The 22,272-nt window shown below is 41.8% G+C and overlaps 2 protein-coding genes across 4 annotated transcripts; both read right to left on the bottom strand.

Annotated features, from left to right (window-relative positions):
• Positions 1–652: 652 nt before the first annotated feature.
• Positions 653–8,286, bottom strand: znf711 (ZFX family zinc finger ZNF711). The gene is made up of 8 exons (XM_086085448.1): positions 8,118–8,286; positions 7,081–7,159; positions 6,868–6,977; positions 5,814–6,641; positions 5,592–5,738; positions 5,337–5,516; positions 5,078–5,212; positions 653–3,264 (listed from the first exon to the last, which is right to left on the bottom strand). Exons 3-8 carry the CDS (start codon positions 6,944–6,946, stop codon positions 2,084–2,086), a joined length of 2,550 nt encoding a protein of 849 aa, XP_085941574.1. The 5' UTR covers positions 6,947–6,977; positions 7,081–7,159; positions 8,118–8,286; the 3' UTR covers positions 653–2,083.
• Positions 8,287–8,640: 354 nt separating this feature from the next.
• LOC147168743 (SLAIN motif-containing protein-like) lies at positions 8,641–21,842 on the bottom strand. 3 transcript variants are annotated; one of them, XM_086085236.1, is made up of 9 exons: positions 21,585–21,842; positions 20,578–21,212; positions 18,177–18,313; positions 16,199–16,321; positions 14,115–14,255; positions 12,209–12,538; positions 11,958–12,113; positions 9,986–10,271; positions 8,641–9,547 (listed from the first exon to the last, which is right to left on the bottom strand). In XM_086085236.1, exons 2-9 carry the CDS (start codon positions 21,204–21,206, stop codon positions 9,493–9,495), a joined length of 1,857 nt encoding a protein of 618 aa, XP_085941362.1. In that variant the 5' UTR covers positions 21,207–21,212; positions 21,585–21,842; the 3' UTR covers positions 8,641–9,492. The 3 variants fall into 3 exon arrangements, with proteins under 3 accessions (XP_085941362.1, XP_085941364.1, XP_085941365.1); XM_086085238.1 differs by having other exon boundaries at positions 11,958–12,110; XM_086085239.1 differs by lacking the exon at positions 11,958–12,113.
• Between the last annotated feature and the right edge of the window lie 430 nt (positions 21,843–22,272).

Raw genomic sequence — 22,272 nt, 5'->3', positions numbered from 1 at the left:
CATGAAATGGAGAGGGAAGTTTGCAAAGCGATACTGCCACCGAGTGACGTTTTATAGGCATGACTTGAATTAATAACTGTTGGCATGCATCTTACAAACACATTCGCCTTGGATTTATTGTTGTTGTTTTTTAACTGGTCTTTGTTATCATGTAAAAGGTACGGCTTACAACTTCCGGGTTTCCGAACATCCGGGCATTTCTCATATTTCCGCAAAGCAAATGCTTCCTTTACACGGTGTAAACAAACGGCGTAGGCTATATTGTATTGCTTTTGCCTGTGACTAGCATACAAACCAGGCAGATTGTTATACTAGTCAAACGACATTTTATCACATTTTAAAGTCAAAATAATCCTCACAAGTAATATTAAAACGATCCAAAGTCCAATGCTTCTCACTGCGTAAAGCTTCTATTCACCGAGTTGACCGCCGTTTTGACTTGTGACGTAACTTGGAATTGTCAAGTGACGTCATTATAAAAATACAGCATCTGACAATCCTTAACATTAAATGAGTTGCTATCAAGGTATTTTCAACAAAACTTAGAATTTAGAACTACAAGCCTGCATTGATAGTGTACATTATCCAATTGACAAAAAACGTGAATCAGATTAAATGCGAGACTTCACTATCAGAAAGAAGACGAGGCATAAAAAGATATTTGTTTATTTTGGTTTCTTCCCCACCAGTAGTTTATCCACAACCAGACTGAAAGGAAATATAGACTAAGGTACATGAAATGCAGGGATTTTAGTATATACCACAATTTTATGGAGACAGCATATGTGCATACTTTATTAGACTAATGCCATTATGATGACCACCAACAAGAGCATAATCCCAAATGTGGGATTGGGCTAGGTTTACGCATAGGACTGCAGGATGAGGATCTGGGGAAACGTGTCAGTGAGCACAAACCAAACACAAAACCCGAACACTTCGCCATGGAACAGAACAATAAATGGTTTCACCCACCACTTTCCACAACAACTGTATTGTGCCCACTTGCTATAGAGAACATTTACCCACTCACGAGCCTGTGTAATCATTTATCCAGGTTTATATGTATACATATTCATATACATACATCAACCCCATACATGTAATTAAAATACAAGTTATTAAAGTGCCTTCTACTGACTCAACCACAATCTCTGAGAGAATGGTATTGATACAGTATGTTTGAGTAAAAAAAAGAAAAAGAAAAGAAAATCACTTATTTTCAGATTGGCTGAGTCCATCAGTGCTTAAGGGAGAAAGACCAGCAGATGTAAGGCATGAATGCAACTGTATTATTAGCTGGGCACATCTGTGTCATAGTTAAAATCACAGCACGATTTTAGTCGCACGTAACCAACAAGTAGTTAACGATCACAAAGCCAACCTTTTATCCAAATCAAAACCCGTCATCGCATAGCACCATCTTAAACTTGATTATTTCACGTTAGACCCGACTGAGCTGCCCAATCCCGAAACCCTGATTGAACTTTTCAGACGTTTTTTAACGGACCGTGGTCACATCACACATTATTTGTTTGAAGAACTGCGAGAAGGTGGGACTAAAATTGTGGGTTTTAAGGTGCGGCATGTATGTCAACATCACTAAAACGCTTTCATGGAACTTGAGAACGGTGCAACACGTGGCAGTGAAAACAAATGTCGAGCTAAAAGCTAATTCATGAAGATACTAGTCGGTAGAATGGAGGAAACGTGAAATGATGCTCATGAATTTTCCAAGTTATTCTCCTGCAGCATTTCAGCTGAGTGGGTATAAAAATATAGACATTTGAAACCCTGAATATATGTTCTTACATAATTTTCTTCCAAAAACAAAAAAAACACACAATTTACACTCGTCCCACTCAGTGCGAACTGCCATTTTTTTCCTTCTTTTTAAATATTTCACTCCCATCTAAAATGTGTTCAGGAGGAGGAGTTTTACATCCATTACAACACAGAACGGCAAATATAATGTTGTTGCCTTCAACAGCCTACACCATATAATTTTTTAATACACTAAAATGACCTCCGAGTGCGTGACACAGATTTACGGGGGTGGGCGATGATCTTAAGTGTGATGACGTTACATCAGCATGTCTTTGTGGTGTCTGGCTATGTGCTGGCTCTTTTCCGAAGGCCTCCTGAAGCCCTTGGTGCAGTAGTCGCAGCGGTGCGGGTAGTCCTTGGTGTGAATGGAGATGACGTGGCGCTTGAAGCCGGAAGCGTCCGTACTGTTGTATTCGCAATACTGGCACTGATAAACCTTCCTGCCGCTGTGCGTCTTCATGTGCTTCTTCAGCTCCGCCGGTTGCCGGAAGCCTCGCCGGCAGCGTTTGCACTTGAAGGGAAGTTCCTTGGTGTGCAGGGAAAGGATATGACGACTCAGGGTGAACGTGTCGGGGGCGTTGAAGTTACAGTGCCGGCACTGGTGCACCTTGTTGCCCTTGTGCGTCTCGGCGTGCTTCTTCAACTCCGAGGGCCGGTGGAAGCCTTTCTCGCACACGTCGCACTGGTGCGGGAAGTCCTTGGTGTGCACGGAGATGATGTGTCGTTTCAGGTCGCTGGAGTTGGTGCTCTTGTGCTCGCAGTGCGGGCACTGGTGCGTCTTGTGCCCTTGCACCGTCTCGATGTGACGCTGGAGCTCCCGCGCGTCGGCGTACGCCTGCGGGCAGTGGCTGCACTTGAAGGGCAGGTCGGCGCCGTGCTTGCTTTTGATGTGAGTCTTAAGGTTGGACTGATCCGCGCAGCGGAACTCGCAGTGCGGACAGTGATAGGGCTTCTCGCCCGTGTGGGTCCGCATGTGCTTCTTCAGCTCGGACGGGTGGCGGAAGCCTTTGGCGCACTCCACGCACACGTGCGGAAAGTTCTTGCTGTGCACGGCCAGCATGTGGCGGTTGAGGAGGCCCTGCTCGGCCGTCTCGTAGTCGCAGTACTTGCAGTGGTGCAATTTGGGCTCGCGGTCCTTGACGATGAGTTTGTCGGAGCCCAGCGGGCTGGACTCGTGATAGCGCCGGGCGTACTCGGTGTATTCCGGCGAGCGCTCGTTGTTGTGGCTCAGCAGCTTGTGACTCTCCAAATGGTTGTGGAAACTGATCTTCTTGTTGGTGGTGAAGTCGCAGTCTGTGCACTGGTACTTCTTCTTCAGGAGGTGGTCCGGGTGGTTTTTCATGTGGCATTTGAGGAAGCCTCGCGAGCGGAACTTCTTTCCGCATAGGTGGCACGGGTAGACTGTCAGCGGCATGCCGTCGGGCCCGATGATGACAGCTGAAACGGCAGTAAAGTCATATTTATTTCGCCCGTCGGCAACGTGTTACCAAACCAAAAGGCAGAAGGGTCATTCCGTGCCAAATCACAAAAAAAACAACTTTTTTTTAACGATTCTTGCAGGGATCACTAAGTTACATTTTAGAATTTTTTTTAAAGACATATTTGTACCATTATGAGAAAAATTTTAGACCAACTTCAAGTCATAGCAAGCTGGTGCTTTCTGGCTTTCGCGTGTGACACGAGGGCCTTCACGCCCAAAGTCTCCAACTTTATATATTTTTGGGCGTACTTTGTAATGAGCCGAGTGCCTATCGCCTGCTACCTCTGAAAAACTCGGTACTTTCAAGCCAATTCTTGTTAAACTGACATTTACCCATTTTACAAAAACACGCCCCAACAGTCCCCTTTTCTGACTAACTGGCGGAAACGAACACTTGAAGGGTACGATACGCGGTAGGGGACACACTGAGCCACCTAATTATATTGCTACATTCATATTCAAGCGAAGGGAGTGGTTCACCTTGCTTTACTCACTTAGCGTTTCACTGCCGGAATGTACAGGGGCGCTTCATTTGCTCACACTGGAGAAAGGGACTTTATTTTGCTTCACTCATCGCAGCCACTTTCACTACGGTAAAATACTTTTTTAGACCCTGCGGGAACCCTGGATTTTCATGAAACGTGGTGCACTTGTGATGGCACAACACTAAATCGGAACAAGGCCAAAATTGGACAGTTTCTGCAAAAAGGGGCGTGACCACCTTGCTTTGAACCTTTATTATATGGGTAAACCTTCGCAAAGCAGAAATTGCTGGAAAGGGAAACATCTGCAATCATTTAGAAGATTGGTGCATATTTTAGTGACCTTTTGTTTTAGTTGACCTAGAATGGAAAGTTGAATATTCATTGAAAATCTGAGAGTATGGATAATTTGACTCCTTACTCCCATTAAACGAAATTACATCTCTGAAACTTTTCTGTTTTAGAGAACATGTGAGAGATTAGGGCTGTGCAATTAATCGAAATTCAGTTACAATTTCAATTATTACACTCCACAATTATAAAATCTGCATAATAGCAAAAAAAAAAAAAAAAGATTATTAATACTAATTTTGAGTTGTTTAAATTTATACATTTGCACCTTTTTTCTAAATGGCACTAAGTAGCACTGTTTTTATTAAGCATCACATTTTATTTGGATCTTTTTATCGTTATATAATTGTAGTATGTGAGGCAGTATTGGATGTTGATCTGAAAGCTGTTTAAAGATGAATTTCTGTTGATCTTAAAACAACAAAAATAAAGTTCTATTCTAATTCTATTCATTTTTTAAATAACTAATTTAATACATTTGGTTTCATCCAACAGGAACTTGCCTAATTACAGTGTTTAATTTTTTTTTATTTGCCTTAATATTTTTTACGTTTAAACATTTTCTTGTTTTGTCCCAAAAAATAAATGATCATCCTAATCGTGATTTCAATTATTACCAAAATAATCGTGATCAATATTTTCTTTATAATTGAGGAGCCCTATGAGAGATTACATTTCATGAAAATTGTTGTTAAGGCCACATGATCCACCGTGTCAAAAGAAGGAGGCCACGCCGCTTTTTGTCAGAAATGCCCAAATTTGGCGGGATGTAGCTCCCAAACATCGGCTCCGATTGACCTAAAATTTAGGGTTTAGTGTTGCGCCATCACTATCAACAAGTTCACCATGTTTCATTAAATTCAAAATCTGCTCGGTTAAACCCACTGAATGACTTAGCACAGAACGACAATTACAAGAAGTGCCTTAGAGCTCCTACCAGTTTGACACGGCCGAATGTCACCTTTCTTCTTTTTCTTGGCTTTGGGTTTGAGGACACGGTTCGTGGGTAGACCTTCTCGGATTTGTAGAAATGGTGTGGCTGCTCCGTTCTTCACCTGGTCTATAGTCTTACCTGCATAAAAGCCAGTATGCACTATCGTGAACACAATCATGCTATCTCTTATGCTGGCTGCATCCATTTGATATTTAGTGCTAGATGCACAAAAGGCTTTTGCGAGAGTGCCACAACAACATACTGATGTCATCCTCATCACTGTCTTCGTCGTCGTCGTCCTCCTCCTCTTCCATTTTGGGCTGCTTCTTGACCGCCATGTAGACCATCTTGTCACGGCCAACTCCGAGTCTTCCAGATGAGGCAGCTTCAAGGTCAGGGTGGCCATTTTGGTAATCATCCTCAGCTATTACCTCTGTTCCGCCTGGAAAAAAGAGGGTGGGGTTAATTCATTATACTCACATGCAACAATCCACATAATACTCGATTGGCGACTTGCCCAAGTCATCATCTGCCTCGGCTTTGAAAATGTAGACTTTGATGACTTCTGCAGCAGTGTCTTCCTTGCATTCCTTGTCTTCCATCACCTCAGTGCTAATTTCCAGAGGGGTGTCTCCTATGTCCAGCTTTTCTCCCACCTCGTCCACTAAACAGCAAAAAGATTCAACCTACAAAAAAAAAAAACTGACAACGAAAAAACACTGATGGAAGACTATCTTACGGGAGATCATGAGGTAATCTTCGGAGCTGCTTCTCCCGTCATCGTCCTCATCCATCTGCAGAGGAACACCCTCAGATGGAAGTTGTCGGTGGATGATGGTCTCCGCATTGGCCTCTGTCACCATCAAGCCCTCTGCTACAAGTTGGTGGTCTAGAGTGTTATCCTGGTGGTCCGAAAGAAGCTCTGCTACAAACACCTGATCTGACATGTCATCGTGGTGATTGGCATCCTGGATGAGGTCCGAGGTCAGCACGTGGTGGTGCTCCAAAGTCTCCTCTATTGCAACCTCTGTTCCCAGGATGTTTTCCGGCATGATCACACTATGTTCCGAGTGCACCATGTCCTCGCTGCCGATTTCGTGGCCGTCCACGTCCTGGGACTGCAGGCTTTCCATGTCCACCTCCAGACCCTCCACAACTTCTGCTTCTAAGCCCTCCACTTCTACTTCCTCCTCAAGGCCCTCAACAACATGAGCTTCCAGGTCCTCTACATCGACTTCGGTTTCCAGTCCCTCGACCACATGTGCCTCTAGACCCTCCACCTCGACTTCCCCTTCCAGACCTTCCACAACCTGAGCCTCCAGCTCGACCACTTGCGTCTGTAACCCTTCGACCACCTCCGCCTCCAGACCCTCCACATCTGCGTGTAAACTTTCGACAACTTCGGTTTCCAGGCCCTCCACGACCTGAGTTTCAAGGCCCTCCACCTCCAGCCCGTGCTCCAGGAGGATGCCCTCGTCCGTCATCACGTCAGAAAGAAGCATGCCCTCGGGCACGGACACCACAATGTGATCCCCGTCAATGTGTGCCAAGCCACCCATCCCGGTAACTGTTAAAATGAGAGATATTACTTGGAGGACAGGTCACACTTATGACAGAGGAAATACAGTGGCACCTCTAGAACGCCTTAAAACCCATTAAATGTAGAGCTTGACTAAAATTTAAAAATAAAACGCTGAGGAAAAGCATGGGTTTCATTCCCCTTTAATAATAACAATTTCCGCTCCACAATGACGTGCTACATTTATTTAAAAAAAATGCATGTTACCACCCACCAAAGTCTTGCATGATCATAGCGTGGGGCATCTTCAGCTCCTGTGTGTGTAACTCCAACACACCGCCTCCTTGGTCCATGTTTACCCCGGGGGAAAAAACACCCTGAAAACTAAAATACATCATTTATGAGCAGCATAAAAGTGTGTAGATAATTAGTAAAAATGTTGTGTGCAATAAATGTAAAAAAAAAAAAAAATCAATAAAATAAATACCTTCACATTTGATGCGCAGAACCTTAAAATAAAAACCGCATGTTAGATGTGCATCTTCCCACCAATGCAATTGATCCCTCTGGCAAAACAAAGCCCAGCCATTAAAAGCCACAATAACAGTGCAATCAATATTAATAATATTGTATTTTCCAACTCTATATCCCTGAGAGACCATGTATGCTGTAGATGTAATTAATTATTGTGCAGGAAGCACGAAGTAGTGCACTAGGGAAGTGAGACTGTGTTGTTGACTGGCTCCTTCCTCTGTCAACCAATAGTACTACAGGCGCCTTGAACCTGGGTGCATTTAACTGTACACCTGGAGCTAGTTCAGCCTGATGGCGAGGTCTCAATTTAGAAAAGCGAGCTGCCCCTTAGGTGGGCAGGACAAGCCCGCTAGTCCTGCCACTGTAGTGTGGGAGTCCTCCTGCATGTTATGAGTGGGAGGAAATGTACTGTCGTCACATCATTGCTCAATACAAAAGTACGCTTTGTCTCAAGTGCGTTTAATGTGCATATTTGCAGTTCGTGATTGCAACAGTGGAGCCATGGTTGCACTCTGGTCTGTGCCAAGAGACCGTCCACTTAAAGTACTGCAGATGTTGTGCAATGTTTTCATGAAAGCTTGCTACCGCTTGCTTCCCACCCAGCGGAGCTAACTAGCAAATGAGCTACAAGCCTACAACTGATCCGCCCGGCGCCATTTTGTTTTAGCATCGAGGCTAATCGTCTACACTCGTTAGCGGCTTTAAAAGACGCACATTCCCACTTAACGCGTTCGCAGCGGTACACGGATAACAGCGTCGCCGGGGAAGGCGACGGACTAACGTGTCATAACGTTTCAGTCGCAGGTGCGCTCGAACCAAAGCGCCCACGACCGACCGCCTGGCTAGCTAGCCTGCTAAGCTAGGTGGCGCCGCCTGTGCCGCATTATGTCCGTGTTGTTTTTCCACAAGGCTCAAAGAGGCCCGCTACGGCCGACTGGGCCCTTGCGAATTAAACCTCGTTACATTCGGATTGGTCCAAAGCAAATTTACCTGATAACGTCGTCTTCGGACTCTTTTGGTGTTTCTCCCCCTCCTCCGTTTTGTCTATTATTGTTTTTGGTTTATTTTTGACGGTAAGCTAAGTGCGGCCTGCAGTTTTGGATCCCCGGGCACTCTTTGCTAGGCCTCGGCCAATCAGCTTGCTTCCTGACAAGCAGAGGGAGGGCGGGGGGCAGACAATGCGTGGCCTCGTTTACCGCTGATCCCTTACTATTTGCGTCATGCATAAGAGAGCAGTTATACTAACAGTCATTCTAATAATGGAGACACATTATGCGCACTTTGTGTGCGAACGAAACGTGTGTGATACCACGAAAACATTTCCGAATTCTCTACTCCGACTTTTAGTTTACACAGACGAGGCCTGTAGGCCATTTTGTGACGATGGGTGTGGTAGCTTTTTTTTTTTTTTTGGGTCACCCAACCAGGAAAAACAACATCCTGCTACTGCAGCGCCACTCCAAATTGCAAATTGGTTAGCAAGTGTTAAAATAAACAAGGTAGTACAAAGTCATTAAGATTTAGACCAAGCTTTATTATACATTTGTATTCTCATTTATTTTCTTAAGTACTCTACAAGAGAGTGAAAGCTGTCCTAAGGCCTGTATTGCATAAACAATTTTAATATCAGATTTCAAAACACTGAAGCATCCCAGTCCGCCAATGGATACGCAATAATGCATCAAAGTAATGGTAACTTTGATGACAGGAGATAGAGATTTAGAAAAGTTGTTGCAGCTCAAATGCACCTTGGCACAAATCACACACACACATATATATATATATATATTTTCAATTTTAAACTTCAATGAGGGCAGTGTGATAACGCTGGAGTTTGCAATGTAAACAAAAATCTGATGATAATTTCAATGTGAACATTACAATGCCAGCATTCAGAAATTATCAGATTGTGCGACACACAGCAGACGGAATTGTCATAACAGTTACATACCAATGAGAAATGGAAACAAAACAATATCAAGCATGCGTTACTTAGTGCCTACATAGAGTAGGAATTCACACAGAAAATGGAAAAACTTCCTTTAAATCTTCATTTCAATAACATCAAAAAGCAATTACAATGAATGAATATTACAGCAGTTTCCCACAATTACCATAGAAAAATAAGTAAAATTGACCTAAACAAATCCTCTGGAAGCTCAAGATTGTCCATACAACATTTGTTGGAGTGTGCCTTCTTGTTTTCCAACGCATCCATGCTGGGTATTGTTGACAATGCTTCATGCAAGATAAAGAGATGAGTCTTGACTAAATCCAGTCCACACTTGCTTTTTACGCAAGATGTCGCTGAGGAAAGGTTAAGCGAAGATTGCAGCAGTGAACGCCTTTGTCGGGTGTCAAGACTTCAGTAGCAGCCATCTTTCCAGGATTCATCGGAGATTTTAGCCATGCCCAACGACCTGTTGATAAAATCCCAAGTCTTTATTGCCTTTGTTCACAGGTAGTAATTGGAGGGTCATCAAACGACTTGTTACGACAACTGTCAAAGGTACAACAATGTGATGACATCATAAGCAGGAAAATTATCTTTGCACTTCAGTGTAAGCATTCTGGAACTGGCACCTCAGATGATGACCAGCAACGGCAAAGTGGCCAGTATGATGACTACAGAACAAGAACCGCAATGACTATAAAATGCCACTAGGTGGCAATGTTGCTCAAACACATTCCTGTTTTTATTACATGCCTGTCAGCTGTCTTAAAAGGATGTGGTTTTACTTTATTTGACTTTTATTTGATCATATAGTAGTTCGATTTCTTTGTACTCATACTATATAACCGTTGAGAATGGTAAAATGTCACTTCAAAATTAAAATACTGTATTTTCTAGCATTTACCTCCTGGCCGGCTGTGACAGTTTACTTCTGGTGGCTACGGATTGTCCTCGGCCCACCGCGGTCCGCCCGGCGCCAGTGGAGGCTCTGCCTGGTACGTAGGGTCCGCCGTTAGCAGAGCCAGCGGGCTGGACCCGGCGAGCCCCCGCAGCAGGAGGTGCTTGGATAACAGGCAGCCCTCTGGAAGGCTGGCGAGATGCCATTGAGCCCACGGGGGCGACAGCTTTCACTGGAGCCCGCAGGGAAAGAGGAGACTGGCCGTTGCTGCGCAGTCGACTACCTGCCATACCTTTAGTAAACAAGGGACAGTGTTTGTCAGTGGTGTGTTTATGGCAGCTCGTGGAAGTGGAAATTCGGGAGAGAGAAAAAAATGTGTGGCACAGAAGAGTTTTTACATGGGGATAAGCAGGGAAGTGAGATTGTCAGATACGGGATGTTACTAGAGCTGTGGCAAAGTTCACCAGATAAGGCTTTTTTTCTTTCTCAAACACACCATGGATTGAGTTTGTACTTTGAGATTGGCGTTTGATGTACAGATAAGTGTTTGTAGCGTTTTGTTTTTCTGAATTTATTCCATGCAGGGCTCGATAATTCAAAAATTGGTCTTAATTTAATCCAGTTTAAGTTTGACAATTTAAAAAATTTGCAGAATTTCACAAGTTACTTCATGTTAAAGATGAGATAAATAAAATATGAAAAGAAAAATGCAACCAATAACATACAAATGCAATTATGCCACCTAGTGGTAGAAAAATGACCAACACAAATCAATATAATAATAATAATAATAATAATAATAATAATAATAATGCATCAGATTTATATTGCGCTTTTCTAGACACTCAAAGACGCTTGACAATGGAATGGACGCATTATTCATGCGCTCACATATTCACAAGGTGGTGGCGGTAAACTACTGAAGTAGCCACAGCTGCCCTGGGGAAGGCTGACGGAAGCATTCACACCTTCCATACACCAGTGTGAGTAGCACTGGAGGCAATGTGTGTGAAGTGCCTTGCCCAAGGACACGACGACACATGACTTGGGGGTGAGCGGGAATCGAACAGCCGACCATCTCTACACCCTGAGCCACGGCCACCACAACATCACACTCATTTTTTAGAGTACAGTACATCTTGTTAATTTTATGAATTATTATAAAATGATTGTATAAATGTCTCAAAAGATGCAGCCATATTTCCATTACTGTAGTCAAAAATGTTCCCCCCACTTTTATGCCGAGTATGAAAACTTAGGAAAAACATATTTGAGTGTACATTTAGAACAGATATAAAATGTGTGATTAATCGTGAGTTAACTATTGAAGTCATGCGATTAATTACGATGAAAACATTTAATCGCCTGACACCCCTAGTTTTAATCTTATGTTTTAGTCTAAACACGACATTTGCATAATATGAATAAAGCAGCGTTTTTTGTTTTTTTTAATCCATCTCAGGCGGCAGCCATTTTGCCACTTGCCGTCGACAGAAAATGACATCACAGTTGCTCAGGGCTCAGGTTACGACCAATCACGGCTCACTTGTTTTCTGAGCTTGATCTATTAAATGAACTCTAATTTTAATGTTGTTGTTTTTTTCATGTTAATGATGTCTCACAATGATTTAACAAGGTTGCAAAGAGATAAATATCAATACTTGCATGTAACACTTTCATTTTTGAAATAATCACTTTTACAACATTCCTCGGAAATCAACTTTGGGGGGGCCACCTGGTGCCCGTGCATACCAAATTGATGACACCTGCTTTAACACACTTGTCGCTTATCTTTTTTTCTCCTGATAACAACACGCGCACACACAACGATGGGAGTCCTAATTCCAACAACTGAAACATAGTCATAAACCGCAGCCGGTTGGTGAAAATGGAAACACGAATGCTGAGGGATAGACTACACAACAGGTAGGCGTGATTCTATTAGAGGAGGGGTCCAGGGAAAAGACGGTAGGGTTACCTGAGGAGGAAGAGGAGGAGGAGGAGGGAGTCAAGTGGGACATGCGGTTGCCAGAGCTCTGGAGGTTAGCCTCCATGCTGCGGCTGTTTCTGACTGCCTCCAGGGAACGTAGGCTGGTGCGGGGGGCCAAATTAGGCATGCTGTGCCTCAACTCTTCTGGTAGACAACACATGAGAGTTGGACGTCATCGCCTTGATTGAAATAACGCTTTGACCAGCTATCCAAATATAAATCTGTAAAAACTCACATACCCTCACTCTTGGCAAATTTCAGAAGCTCCGCACTGGGGCCCTGAAGAGAACGTCTGGGGGTTCTTGCGCGAGGGGCCCCGAGTCTGCTACCGTGTTCTGGACCGTGGTTGGAGGTCGACGGCGACAGACACCGAGGCGAGCCCAACGGCGACGGGGTGTAGCGGTGGCGTTGTTGCGACACAGGGCTGAATTCGTCCTCTTCGTCTTCCAGGCTGTAGTTGTCAAATTCCTGGTCGCTGTAGGTGCCGCCCCGGCGAAGCGATTGCAGGGACGTTGTAGAGCTGCGACGGGATGCAGATGCTGAACTGGAAGCGTAATCCTGCCTCAGACCTGGTGTTTGAAATATGCACGTTAAATTCATGAATCCACGCAGCGTCATGATAACGTGATGTCCTGACATCCAATGAAGGACAGGAAGTTATTAACTCATTCACTGCCATTGACGGCTATAGATGTCAAAAATTCATTTGAACTATTTATTAGATTAACTTTTTTTTCTTCACTTTTGTTAACAAGAGAATGAAAACCCAGATTATTATTTTTTTAAATACAGATATAAAATGTGTGATTAATTAAAAATTGTAATCGCCTGACGCAACTTAAAGATTATGAAAAATTCGGGGCGTCAGGCGATAATTTTTTTTCATCGTAATTAATCGCATGACTTCACTAGTTAACTCACAATTAATCACAAATTTTATATCTGTTCTAAATGTACAATAAAAAAATATAGGTTTTCATACTCTTGTTAACAAAAGTAGAAAAAATGGTAAACTAATAGAAATAGTTCAAATGAATTTTTGACGTCTATAGCCGTCAATGGCAGTGAATGAGTTGAGCTTACTAAGAGACAGCTCCACTCATGGACGATTGTCGAAGCATCGTCTGTAAGTAAGGTTGGGTGATATGGCCCAAAAAATAAAATCTTGATTTTTTTCCCTCTTCAGTCATTCAGGACGATTACGATTTTAATCGATTTGAATGTAATAAACCCAACAAAGGTTTCATTTATTCAAAAATAATTCCTGTGCAAAATGTTCGGACAACAATAATGTATACTGATTCTAAATCAGTGTTAACATAAACCTCGATTTCACTATTTAGCAAATTTTCAATTGTTTCAAAATGATGATTAATCAAATTAATTCGATGTATTGCCCAGCCCTATCTGAAAGTGACTTTTAAACACTATTAGATGTGATGTATGCATAATGATGGTAGTAAGTGTTTGTTTACCTTAAATGGGAAATCGCTAGTGTGCTAATTGTGGGAATGCTTTCAGCATTAAGTTTTTACTCCATTCTATATTCCAAATTAAAATTCAACGCAAGCTTTCAGTATATACTCACGTATTTACTACAATTATATACAATGTCACAGATTCTTCTACGACAGGAATGGCACAGTGGTTAGAGCGAAAGACCTGGGTTCAAACCCCGCTTGGACAACTCTTCAGCTAGTGCAGCGGAGCTTTGACCGGTAAACAGGAGGCGATGGTTCGAATCCCACCTTAGACAGATTGCAGTTCAGGTGTTACTTCAACTACAATTAATACTTTGTAATTTTCACACAATTTATCTTTCAATTTACTTCATAAGCATTCAGCTTGCAGCATTCCCACACAATTTCTGCAGAAATTGCACTTTGTCTAATTCTAATCGTGATTGCTAACCATTTAGCTTAGGCTAATTGTGTTGTGTTTAATAAAGTGCATGTACGTAAGATAAAAAAAAATAATGAAAAAATAATATATCCACTCAATTCAATTTAGTGGATTAAATGAAAACAAAAAAACATATTTTTATTGTATTTTTCAAATCTATAATCTTCATCTAGTGCTGATGTGGCAATTTTGTGGCATCTCTGCGCTAAAGTACTTTCGGGACCAACTCAAGCCTCTACTCACTCTCTTCTTGTAGGCGAGCCATGATCTGGACATCAGTAAGATCTTGCAGCTTGTAACCCATGGAGATGGAGTCATCCGAAGTACTCAGCTCGCTGTCTATGGAAGACTGAGAGCTCAGGGCTGACGGCACACCCGAGACACCTGTCAGGTGGGATGACGTATTAAAAAAAGAAAACATTCTGGATTTAGTCATGGAATGATACTTAAGTCATTATACAGTCCCCTAAGATTATATGAATTTGGTAGTAAAAATGCCTCAGAAGTTTACATAAAAAATAAAAGAGGCTGCATGTTTGTCGGTTTGTTTTATTTTTCAACCCCACAAAATCCCTTTTGTGCACTTTAAATCTGATTTGACAAATACGACAAACCAGCAACAAATGGCCGATCACAACTTCTGGGATTGTATTGGATCACCACACCATGAGCCATGCAAAAACGGTTACTTACAGGCTTTGACAACAACATTAGCAACGTGAGAAAATGTCAGGGAAATCAGGAGAGCAAATGTAACACCCGTCAAGTCATTACAGTGATCACTGTTGAAACACTTTTTTAAATAGCGGTGCATTTACCCACCAACGTATAAATCACACACACTTGAAACAATTGCAAACTGTATTCCATAGTTTTATAGTTTGAATTAAAAGACAGATCATCATAGCGGCAGAAATGTACACTTAGAATTCTAGAGCATTTTGCCAACCACAATTATTGCTTTTAACTCATTCACTCCCAGCTATTTTCACTGAAGCAACCCCCTTCGCTCCCAGCTGTTTTACTGGATTTTGTCTGATTTTTCAAGGCCCACAGAATATTGTGTTCTATTGCTATAAAAACATGGAACCTACCAAATGAAAGATTAGTCTCTTCTTTCATCAGGAAAAAAAAAGTACATTTCTGTTTCCGTAATGTGCAGCAATTAACATTAGACATTTCATCATTATTCATAAATCTGTTTAAAACACTGGGTAAAATAGCCTTTTTGCAACATGGCCCTGGTTGATCTCTTATACTCTGCTGCCACCTGCTGGACGTTTTTTGTAATAACTACCATTGCTTTAAGCGACCTCTTCAGGTTAGAAGCTGCATCAAAGCCTTCTGTATGCTTTAGCATTAAAAAATAAAATAATTAAAAAAAACATTTTTGGGACTATGCAAATATTTTAAATAGAACGTTTTTATAAGTTTTGGGGAGCAAATGAGTTAAATGTGTGAGTGAATATGGTTCTTATATTTGCTTTTCTAGGTTGTGGCTGCGTTGGCAGCTGTTTATTTCTTTGAACTGTTCCGCTTCCTGTTTTTGTTCCCCTTGCTGACAGACCGGTTTGAGTATTCTCACCCAGTTTGTGTTGTATGTTGTGCATTTTAATCTCGTTTACTCTAACTATTGTAGTGCTGTCACTATCTAATAGTTTTAGAATCAGTTAATCTATCGATTAATCAGATTCAATTTTAAAGTGTATTACAAAACCTTTTTTCTCCCCTGATTATTGTTTAATAACCAGTGATTGGTGGTTATTTCGTACTTTGTGTTTGTATAGTGATTAAAAAAGGGGGGATTGATGTTGTACTATGTTACCGGTTCAGTCATTATTTTACAAAGTAAAAACAGATGTTTGCATCTTTCATGAAGGACTATATAAATCCGTGAACAATTACTGTTGTTATACTGAAATAAGATGATTTGGACAATTTTCAATTAAAAATTGGCACCAAACGATTACTAAATTATTAAAATAATTGTCAATTAATTTGAGAATCGATTACTTGTCGATTAATTTTGACAGCTCTAAACTCTTCTTGCATTAAGTTTACTTAGGAAAAAAGAACTATAAGCATCAATGGCCTGTACATTGTGACATTGAAAATAAAGCAATCATTTCAAGTGTATGCGATTTACAGCTGACCCAGTAAAACATGCAAAAAGCCCTCAAGTAGAACAATTGTTGACACATTAGTGCACACATAACAAGTGACCCACTTTCCAGCAAAAAAAAGAAAAAGAAAAAAAAAAGACATCAGTCCGGCTGGTAGTGTTTTACAGATCATGAGGAGCACAGCGTGTTAATGTCATGCCATACCTGAGCTGCCACAGGTTAGTAGAGATTTGTTAGTTGATTTGTGGTACCCAGGAGAAATCAGGCCTGAGCCTGCCAAGCCTGCCTCTGCCGACGGGCTGCTGTACATGTTCCTCCAGCGGGAAGCTGCGGGACAGATAAGATGACATATTGTGGAGGACAGAAAGGTGGGACAAGCGTAATGGATAACTGGAGGCTATTGAGGAAATAACAAAAGATCCTAAATGAAAACGGTGTACATTTCTCCAATTATGCAGTTTCTAACATTATTATGTTTATTTTAGGAGTGAGGGAGGTGTTTATAAGGACTAAAACGAGTTTAGACAACGCAGCAAAAATCGCAGTTTCCGCACAGGAAATGCTTTAACAACATATGGTAAACCTCCACACTTGAATTCATCTTAAAGACCGTTTACAGTTTCCACCCATTTTTTTCTGAGCAAAGAATGAGACTGTTTAGTAGTCATATATATATATATATTTTTAACAAGTGAACGAAACGGAGCAACTATAACGATTATCACTTTTACTCTCACTTTGTGAAATACAGTAAAACAAAATACAGTGATCATGCACCATCGTCAATGAATTACTGCTCACACTTAAATGGCAACTATGGTTTGCCAAAACATGCAGCTTCACTCCTATTCCTGCCCTTAAAAAAGGAAAGTTGGCCCTAAGTGAGTGACTCAACCCTTTTTGGAGTCATTTTGCACTGTGATGAATAGCCTTTTTGTCTGGGTTCAGCAAAAGGGCTGAAAGTAGAAGCGGCACAAAGCTAAAATAATGAAAAGGACACACCCTACATATATCTGACAAATGTGCTAAGCAGCAGAGATAAGCAGGACTAACAATGTTCGCATAAGTAGGACCATTTTCTCAAATATAATCCATAACAACAAAATGTGGTAAGAACAACGTGTTGCAAATATTAAAACAAAGTTTGATAATGAATATCTGCTATTTGCAGTTCTTTACTTTGAAATGGGTCAGTTTGACCCGCGCTATGTTTAATGTTCCAATAACATTCTGATAATGACTTATAGCACACGATAAACAGTTGTCAATGCAAATATGTCAAAATGAACCATTTCAGTTGTCTGGTGATGAGAAGTTTCATGGCAGAAAAACTACTCATTTGTAGTTTTACAATTTTAAATGTTTTACTGCCAAAAACGTCAATTGACGTTAAGGACACGCCCACTTTATACCGCCAATAACGCCAACTATGTTTTTTTTTCTCAATGGGCAATGCAAATTCTTGCGCAGAGCTGCTTTTTCAATGGGGTGGGAACATCCCAAAACACACACTAACTATGGCCAGCAGATGGCAGCATTGTATCTCTTTTCAATGGGCTCCCCCTGTATCAAATTACATGAAAACATGGCGGATCTTAGGAAATAGAACGTTTTCAAGGATGCCGTGAATGATCAAAGCGTTTGTCACATTAAATCTAATTCACAGAACGTCACTAAACAATAAATATTAGTGTCAAAGTCACTATTGTGCAGGAAATGTATCTTTTCACAAAAAGCTTGTTTTATCCTTATTTTTTTATGGATGTCATTTAAATGACCCATTTTTAAATGGTGATTACTAAAGAACGAAATAAGGTACAAACATACTTTTTTTTTCTAGTGAAAGAATGGAATCCAATAATCTCATATGGTATACACTATGTTTATGTAATCATAGCACACAATATTCTGTTTGCCTTGAAAGATGAGTGAAAGTGCTCAAAATCGGCTGACACTGTCGGAGTCGTTGTTGTTTGGATAACATTTCGCAGTAAAAAAGTTAAAATGGGTCATTTTGAGCCGGGCTATATTTACTGTTCCAAAAGCATTCCGATAAACAACAGAAACCATTTTAATTGAAAATATGTCAACGTACACAGCTTTTCAAGGCAAATTCACACAACAATATCAATATTTCCCCCCCCCCCCCTTTTTTTTTAAATATTATAAATGAAAGACATACTCTGGTCCAAACGGTTGATTAGGGTCCGACATGCCTTCTCCGTCTCTGGGCTGCGGTGGTCCAAAACCTGCCGACACCACTTCAAGGGAGATTCAGGGCCTGCGTCTGATACTTGTTTTTTAGGGGACACATACAACCTGCCGACAACAAAGAAAATTCATTGCTAGTACAGCATGTGCTACTTGGGGACAACAATTATGCGGGTTGGATTCTCGCCGTTTGAGGAAAAGGTCAGTGAGCAGAAATGTTCAGAAAAATAAACAACTTTGTCTTATATCTGAATGACACTAGATAACAAATGAGCCCTGGGTATTGATTACAAAAAAAATGTCCCTCAAAAGGAAGCCATGTTTCAATGCTGTCACAAGAGCGCAGTTTTTTTTTTCCCACACTGACAGCAAACAGCCAGAAGCTTTCAAGTGACAGTCACATGGGCCGATCCTTTGAGGTGTGTGCACAAAAGACGCGGGCCAACTGGTTCAGAAGCAGAATCGACCACAAATCATCTTCCCGTTGGACAAACACAAAAGGCAAAAAAATTCCCAGCAGAATGAGCAACAACACAAGAGGAAATATTCAGGTCGCCCATCCCGCTGCTTCTCTCTGCGGTGGTCCGTTTCTGCACTCGGAAGACCCGTTTCATGAACCCGCATCATGCTTGCATTTGATTCAGTGCATGTTGTCACTCACAAGCCCTCTGGCTAGAACAAGTCCAGCTCTGGTTTTAGTTGCAGTTTTCCACTTTTCAGCGGTGCAAAATCACATTACGTCTCAACTGAGTGATAGCTCCAATATGCATGTATGAGATAATGTTTACTTTTGATTGACGCCATCGGAGAGGTCATACTTTAACAACAGAATTAGTGGAGTTGTGGTTTACAGTGGTGTTAGAATAGCAACATGGCGAGCGTTCCCCAAAAAGGATAGAATGTCAAACTTCCGAATCTGCTCAGAATGGCCACTTCCACCAGAGTACAAAGCACCAAGAATTTTTAAAATTGGAAAATGTGTTGCCATTTTTGCCCTTTGATAGAGGTCCCATTTCAACAAACTCTTCCGATAAAAAGTATCCCATCGTCCTCAAACCGTGGATGTTTAATCTAAATACATTTAAAATAAAGTCATTAAAAACCCGTTACATGCTGTTGCCGTGGCGATGCGCTGTTTGTAAAGACAATCGATGCTGTTTTTGAGGATCAAACCTTGTCCTATGTGACAGTACCTCAACGTGCAAGCACCCCAACGCGGCCATAGTTAGCGATATCTGACGAATATCGGTATCTACCTTTTTTCAAATTCTGATGGCCGATAAAATGTAAAGCTAAAACCATTTTAATCTCAGGGAACGATTTATTTAAATTTTCAGGTAACTTTAAAATGTATTTAAATATTATTGTGTACAGTCAACTGTGCCTTCAGTCAGTCCTGTATAACGTTTGGCCCCCGCATTCCCTAGAGCTTGGACAGCCTCATTTCGCGCCAGTGTTTCTGTCCCAGTTGCAGTCCGGTGGTCACAGTTGGGGCCCCGCGTCACATGCTGCGCAATCCCACCCCCAAAGCAGTTTATCCACGCGGCAGCAGCCAGGCCGGGCCAGCTCAGATTATGTTCCTACCAGGATTACTGGGTATTTTGGCTATGATGCACCACGAAAGCACATATGGTATGGCTAATGATGGAATAAGTCGGGAGTGGGCTGGCTGGATGGCTCTTAAGCTGATAAATTGGCTAGTTTTTTATTTGTGTTTTCTATTGGTGCTTTAGAAAATTATTCAATGTACATTAATATTAGAAGCCAAGAATTAGCAGCACGAAATATTTCAAAACAGAGATTCAATTCCAGATGTTTTGGCTACTGGTTTATATTTATAGCTCGCATCCTATTTTGTCTTAGTTACAAAATATGGTCCTTTGCCTACAAAAAAAGCAACATTGAAAAAAGGAAAATCTATTTTCGTTCCTGTAACTAAAAGCTTAAAAAACTCCCATCAAAACCTGTCCGACAGGTACAAAGTCAGGGCATATCTGTTACCCATTTTCCTTTTTTTAGAGTTAATTTTAAGTAAGCACTAACAGCCTCATGTCTACTCAACTTTCTTTCGTTTCGGGAATCTCTCCCACCAACTGGCTACATTTCCTTTGCTGATAAATGTCAAAGATGGCTTTTGTGTTACTCATCCTTTATATGAAAAAAAAAAAATGTTTATGTCTCAGAATTATGTCAAATTCTAAATTAGACATAAAAGTCTCTTGCCCTACGGGAAGAAACTCAGTTGCAAGGGTCCAACTAAAAATGCATGTGACTCATTTTACTGCAGATACTCAAATGATGAGATATGACATTTAATGCAGGGTACCAGCATTAACACGAATGGGCCGTGTAGTGTCGTAGAGAAAACATACCAACTGTCTTCATCTTCGACTTGGGCACACTCCTCTTCCAGATCGAGAACGTCCACCTCATCTAGCACCGATTGCTCCATCCCTGAATCGCTTTCTGCTAAAGTCTCAGACTCATAACTCTCTTGCGAGGGGCTGTCCGGCGTCTGGCATTGGCCCTGTCTCGGACCACCGCTACAGGTCAACGCGAGGAAGCCGCCGCACTGACCCACGTCCTCGGCTGCATTTTCATCCTCTTCGCCCTCCAGTCTGTTGCCACCTGGAAGTGGGGACATGTCGTCGCTGCTGCCGAAGCTTTCCAACGGGGGTGACAGCTCCAAGTCTCTGCTTTCCAGGCTCCCCGTTGCACAACTTAACCTCTCGTTGATGTCGACGGGCAATGTGAGGTTGTTGTCGCTGCCGGCTCCTCGGTTGATGATGTTTTTGCTTCCCCTGTTGCGCAGAGTCTCATTCTGGATCTCCAGTCTCTGAACAAGTTCCTGCAACTTTCGGACCTCCTCCAGCTCCACCCCCGCTAGGTCTTGCGTTCCCTCAATTTCCCCCTCGCACCCGAGCTTGGAGTCTTCAATGAGTCCAGGGGGACTACCATTGTCAGGCTGGGGGATCGGGCTGGCGCTTTCTGGAACCACCATCCTCTTCTGTTGAGAGTTGCACTCACATTAGCATGACTATTAAGTTATGTCTGATTTTTTTTTTTAAAGCAGAAGAACCGCTTTGACTCCTCTCGTCTGTTTCACAGAAAACAAATAAATCAGAATATAAATGGGTGACGAACAATCGCTAAAAGAGTCATGAATACTAGCAAATATCAACGAATCTACGTTCATATTCACCAACACGTTTCCACCACTATATACTCGTTCACAAATTTGCAACACAACGCACAACATTACACGTAAAAAAACCTAACATTACTGTATAAAAACTAAATAACATCGAGCTCGTGAACCCGCAGGCACTCAGGTTGATGTTAGCGAAGCTAGCATATGCTAAGAGCAAAACAAATGTACCGGTGAGTGTTGCGTGTTGTCCTCGCGAGCCGTGACGACTCAAACAACTCCCCGGAACACCGACGACCGCATGAATAAGCCAGTGAATCTCAAGCCACCGAATGTCTTCGTTAATGGCCGCGTAAAAGCCTCGCTTGCTTTCACTTCGTGTCCATGTTGTCGTAATGCCAGCGAGAGTTCACTGGTCGCAGTCATTTCGCACGTCGCTAACTAGCTTGTTGATGGACTTTAGTTAGCATACAGAAGCGATACCCGCAGAGCCCCTCCCCCCTGAGGGTTATTTCTCTGATATCGGGCGCCCTCTATTGGAAAGACGCAAAAATTGTGAAAAGATAGTTATTTCGTTTTATGGCCATTGTGTGTCGCTGTTTACCACAGCTTTTGCAGTGGTAGTTGATTTGTCAGTTTGTTCAGTGACCAAGATCGAGCTGTATTTGAATAATAAATAGATTTTTCTCATTTCAACATCTGCTCCAACCTAAAAAAAAAGACAAAAAAAAGAAGAAAACCCCCCGGAATATTTTTGCAACGTTGTTTTCAAAAAGAAAAACAGCACTGTATTGTATTAAAACATAATAGAATATTTTTTTAATTGATTCATTATTGTTCATTGGTACAAGCTGAGTCACAACAACTACCTGTAAAGTGTTTCACGAGGCGTGTCAGAAAAGTTCAACAACCGGTGTCG

The sequence above is a fragment of the Leptonotus elevatus genome, chromosome 9, assembly GCF_054856555.1.
Source record: "Leptonotus elevatus isolate MCC_2025b chromosome 9, RoL_Lele_1.0, whole genome shotgun sequence".
NCBI lineage: Eukaryota > Metazoa > Chordata > Actinopteri > Syngnathiformes > Syngnathidae > Leptonotus > Leptonotus elevatus.
The sequence above is the reverse complement of the archived record's forward strand: the minus strand, read 5'-3'. Positions and strand labels throughout refer to the sequence as shown.

Bases quoted from the DNA above. Each gene is read 5' to 3' on its own strand.
- LOC147168743 (XM_086085236.1), bottom strand. From the start codon at position 21,206: ATGGTGGTTCCAGAAAGCGCCAGCCCGATCCCCCAGCCTGACAATGGT. The intron at 12,539-14,114 runs GTGAGTAGAGGC...TTCAAACACCAG, and splicing joins GGCTCGCCTACAAGAAGAGA to GTCTGAGGCAGGATTACGCT. The intron at 10,272-11,957 runs GTAACCCTACCG...TGTTTACTAAAG, and splicing joins CTCCTCCTCTTCCTCCTCAG to GTATGGCAGGTAGTCGACTG.
- znf711 (XM_086085448.1), bottom strand. From the start codon at position 6,946: ATGGACCAAGGAGGCGGTGTGTTGGAGTTACACACACAGGAGCTGAAG. The intron at 5,739-5,813 runs GTAAGATAGTCT...TTTGCTGTTTAG, and splicing joins AGATTACCTCATGATCTCCC to TGGACGAGGTGGGAGAAAAG. The intron at 3,265-5,077 runs GTAGGAGCTCTA...CTGCCGTTTCAG, and splicing joins CATTCGGCCGTGTCAAACTG to CTGTCATCATCGGGCCCGAC.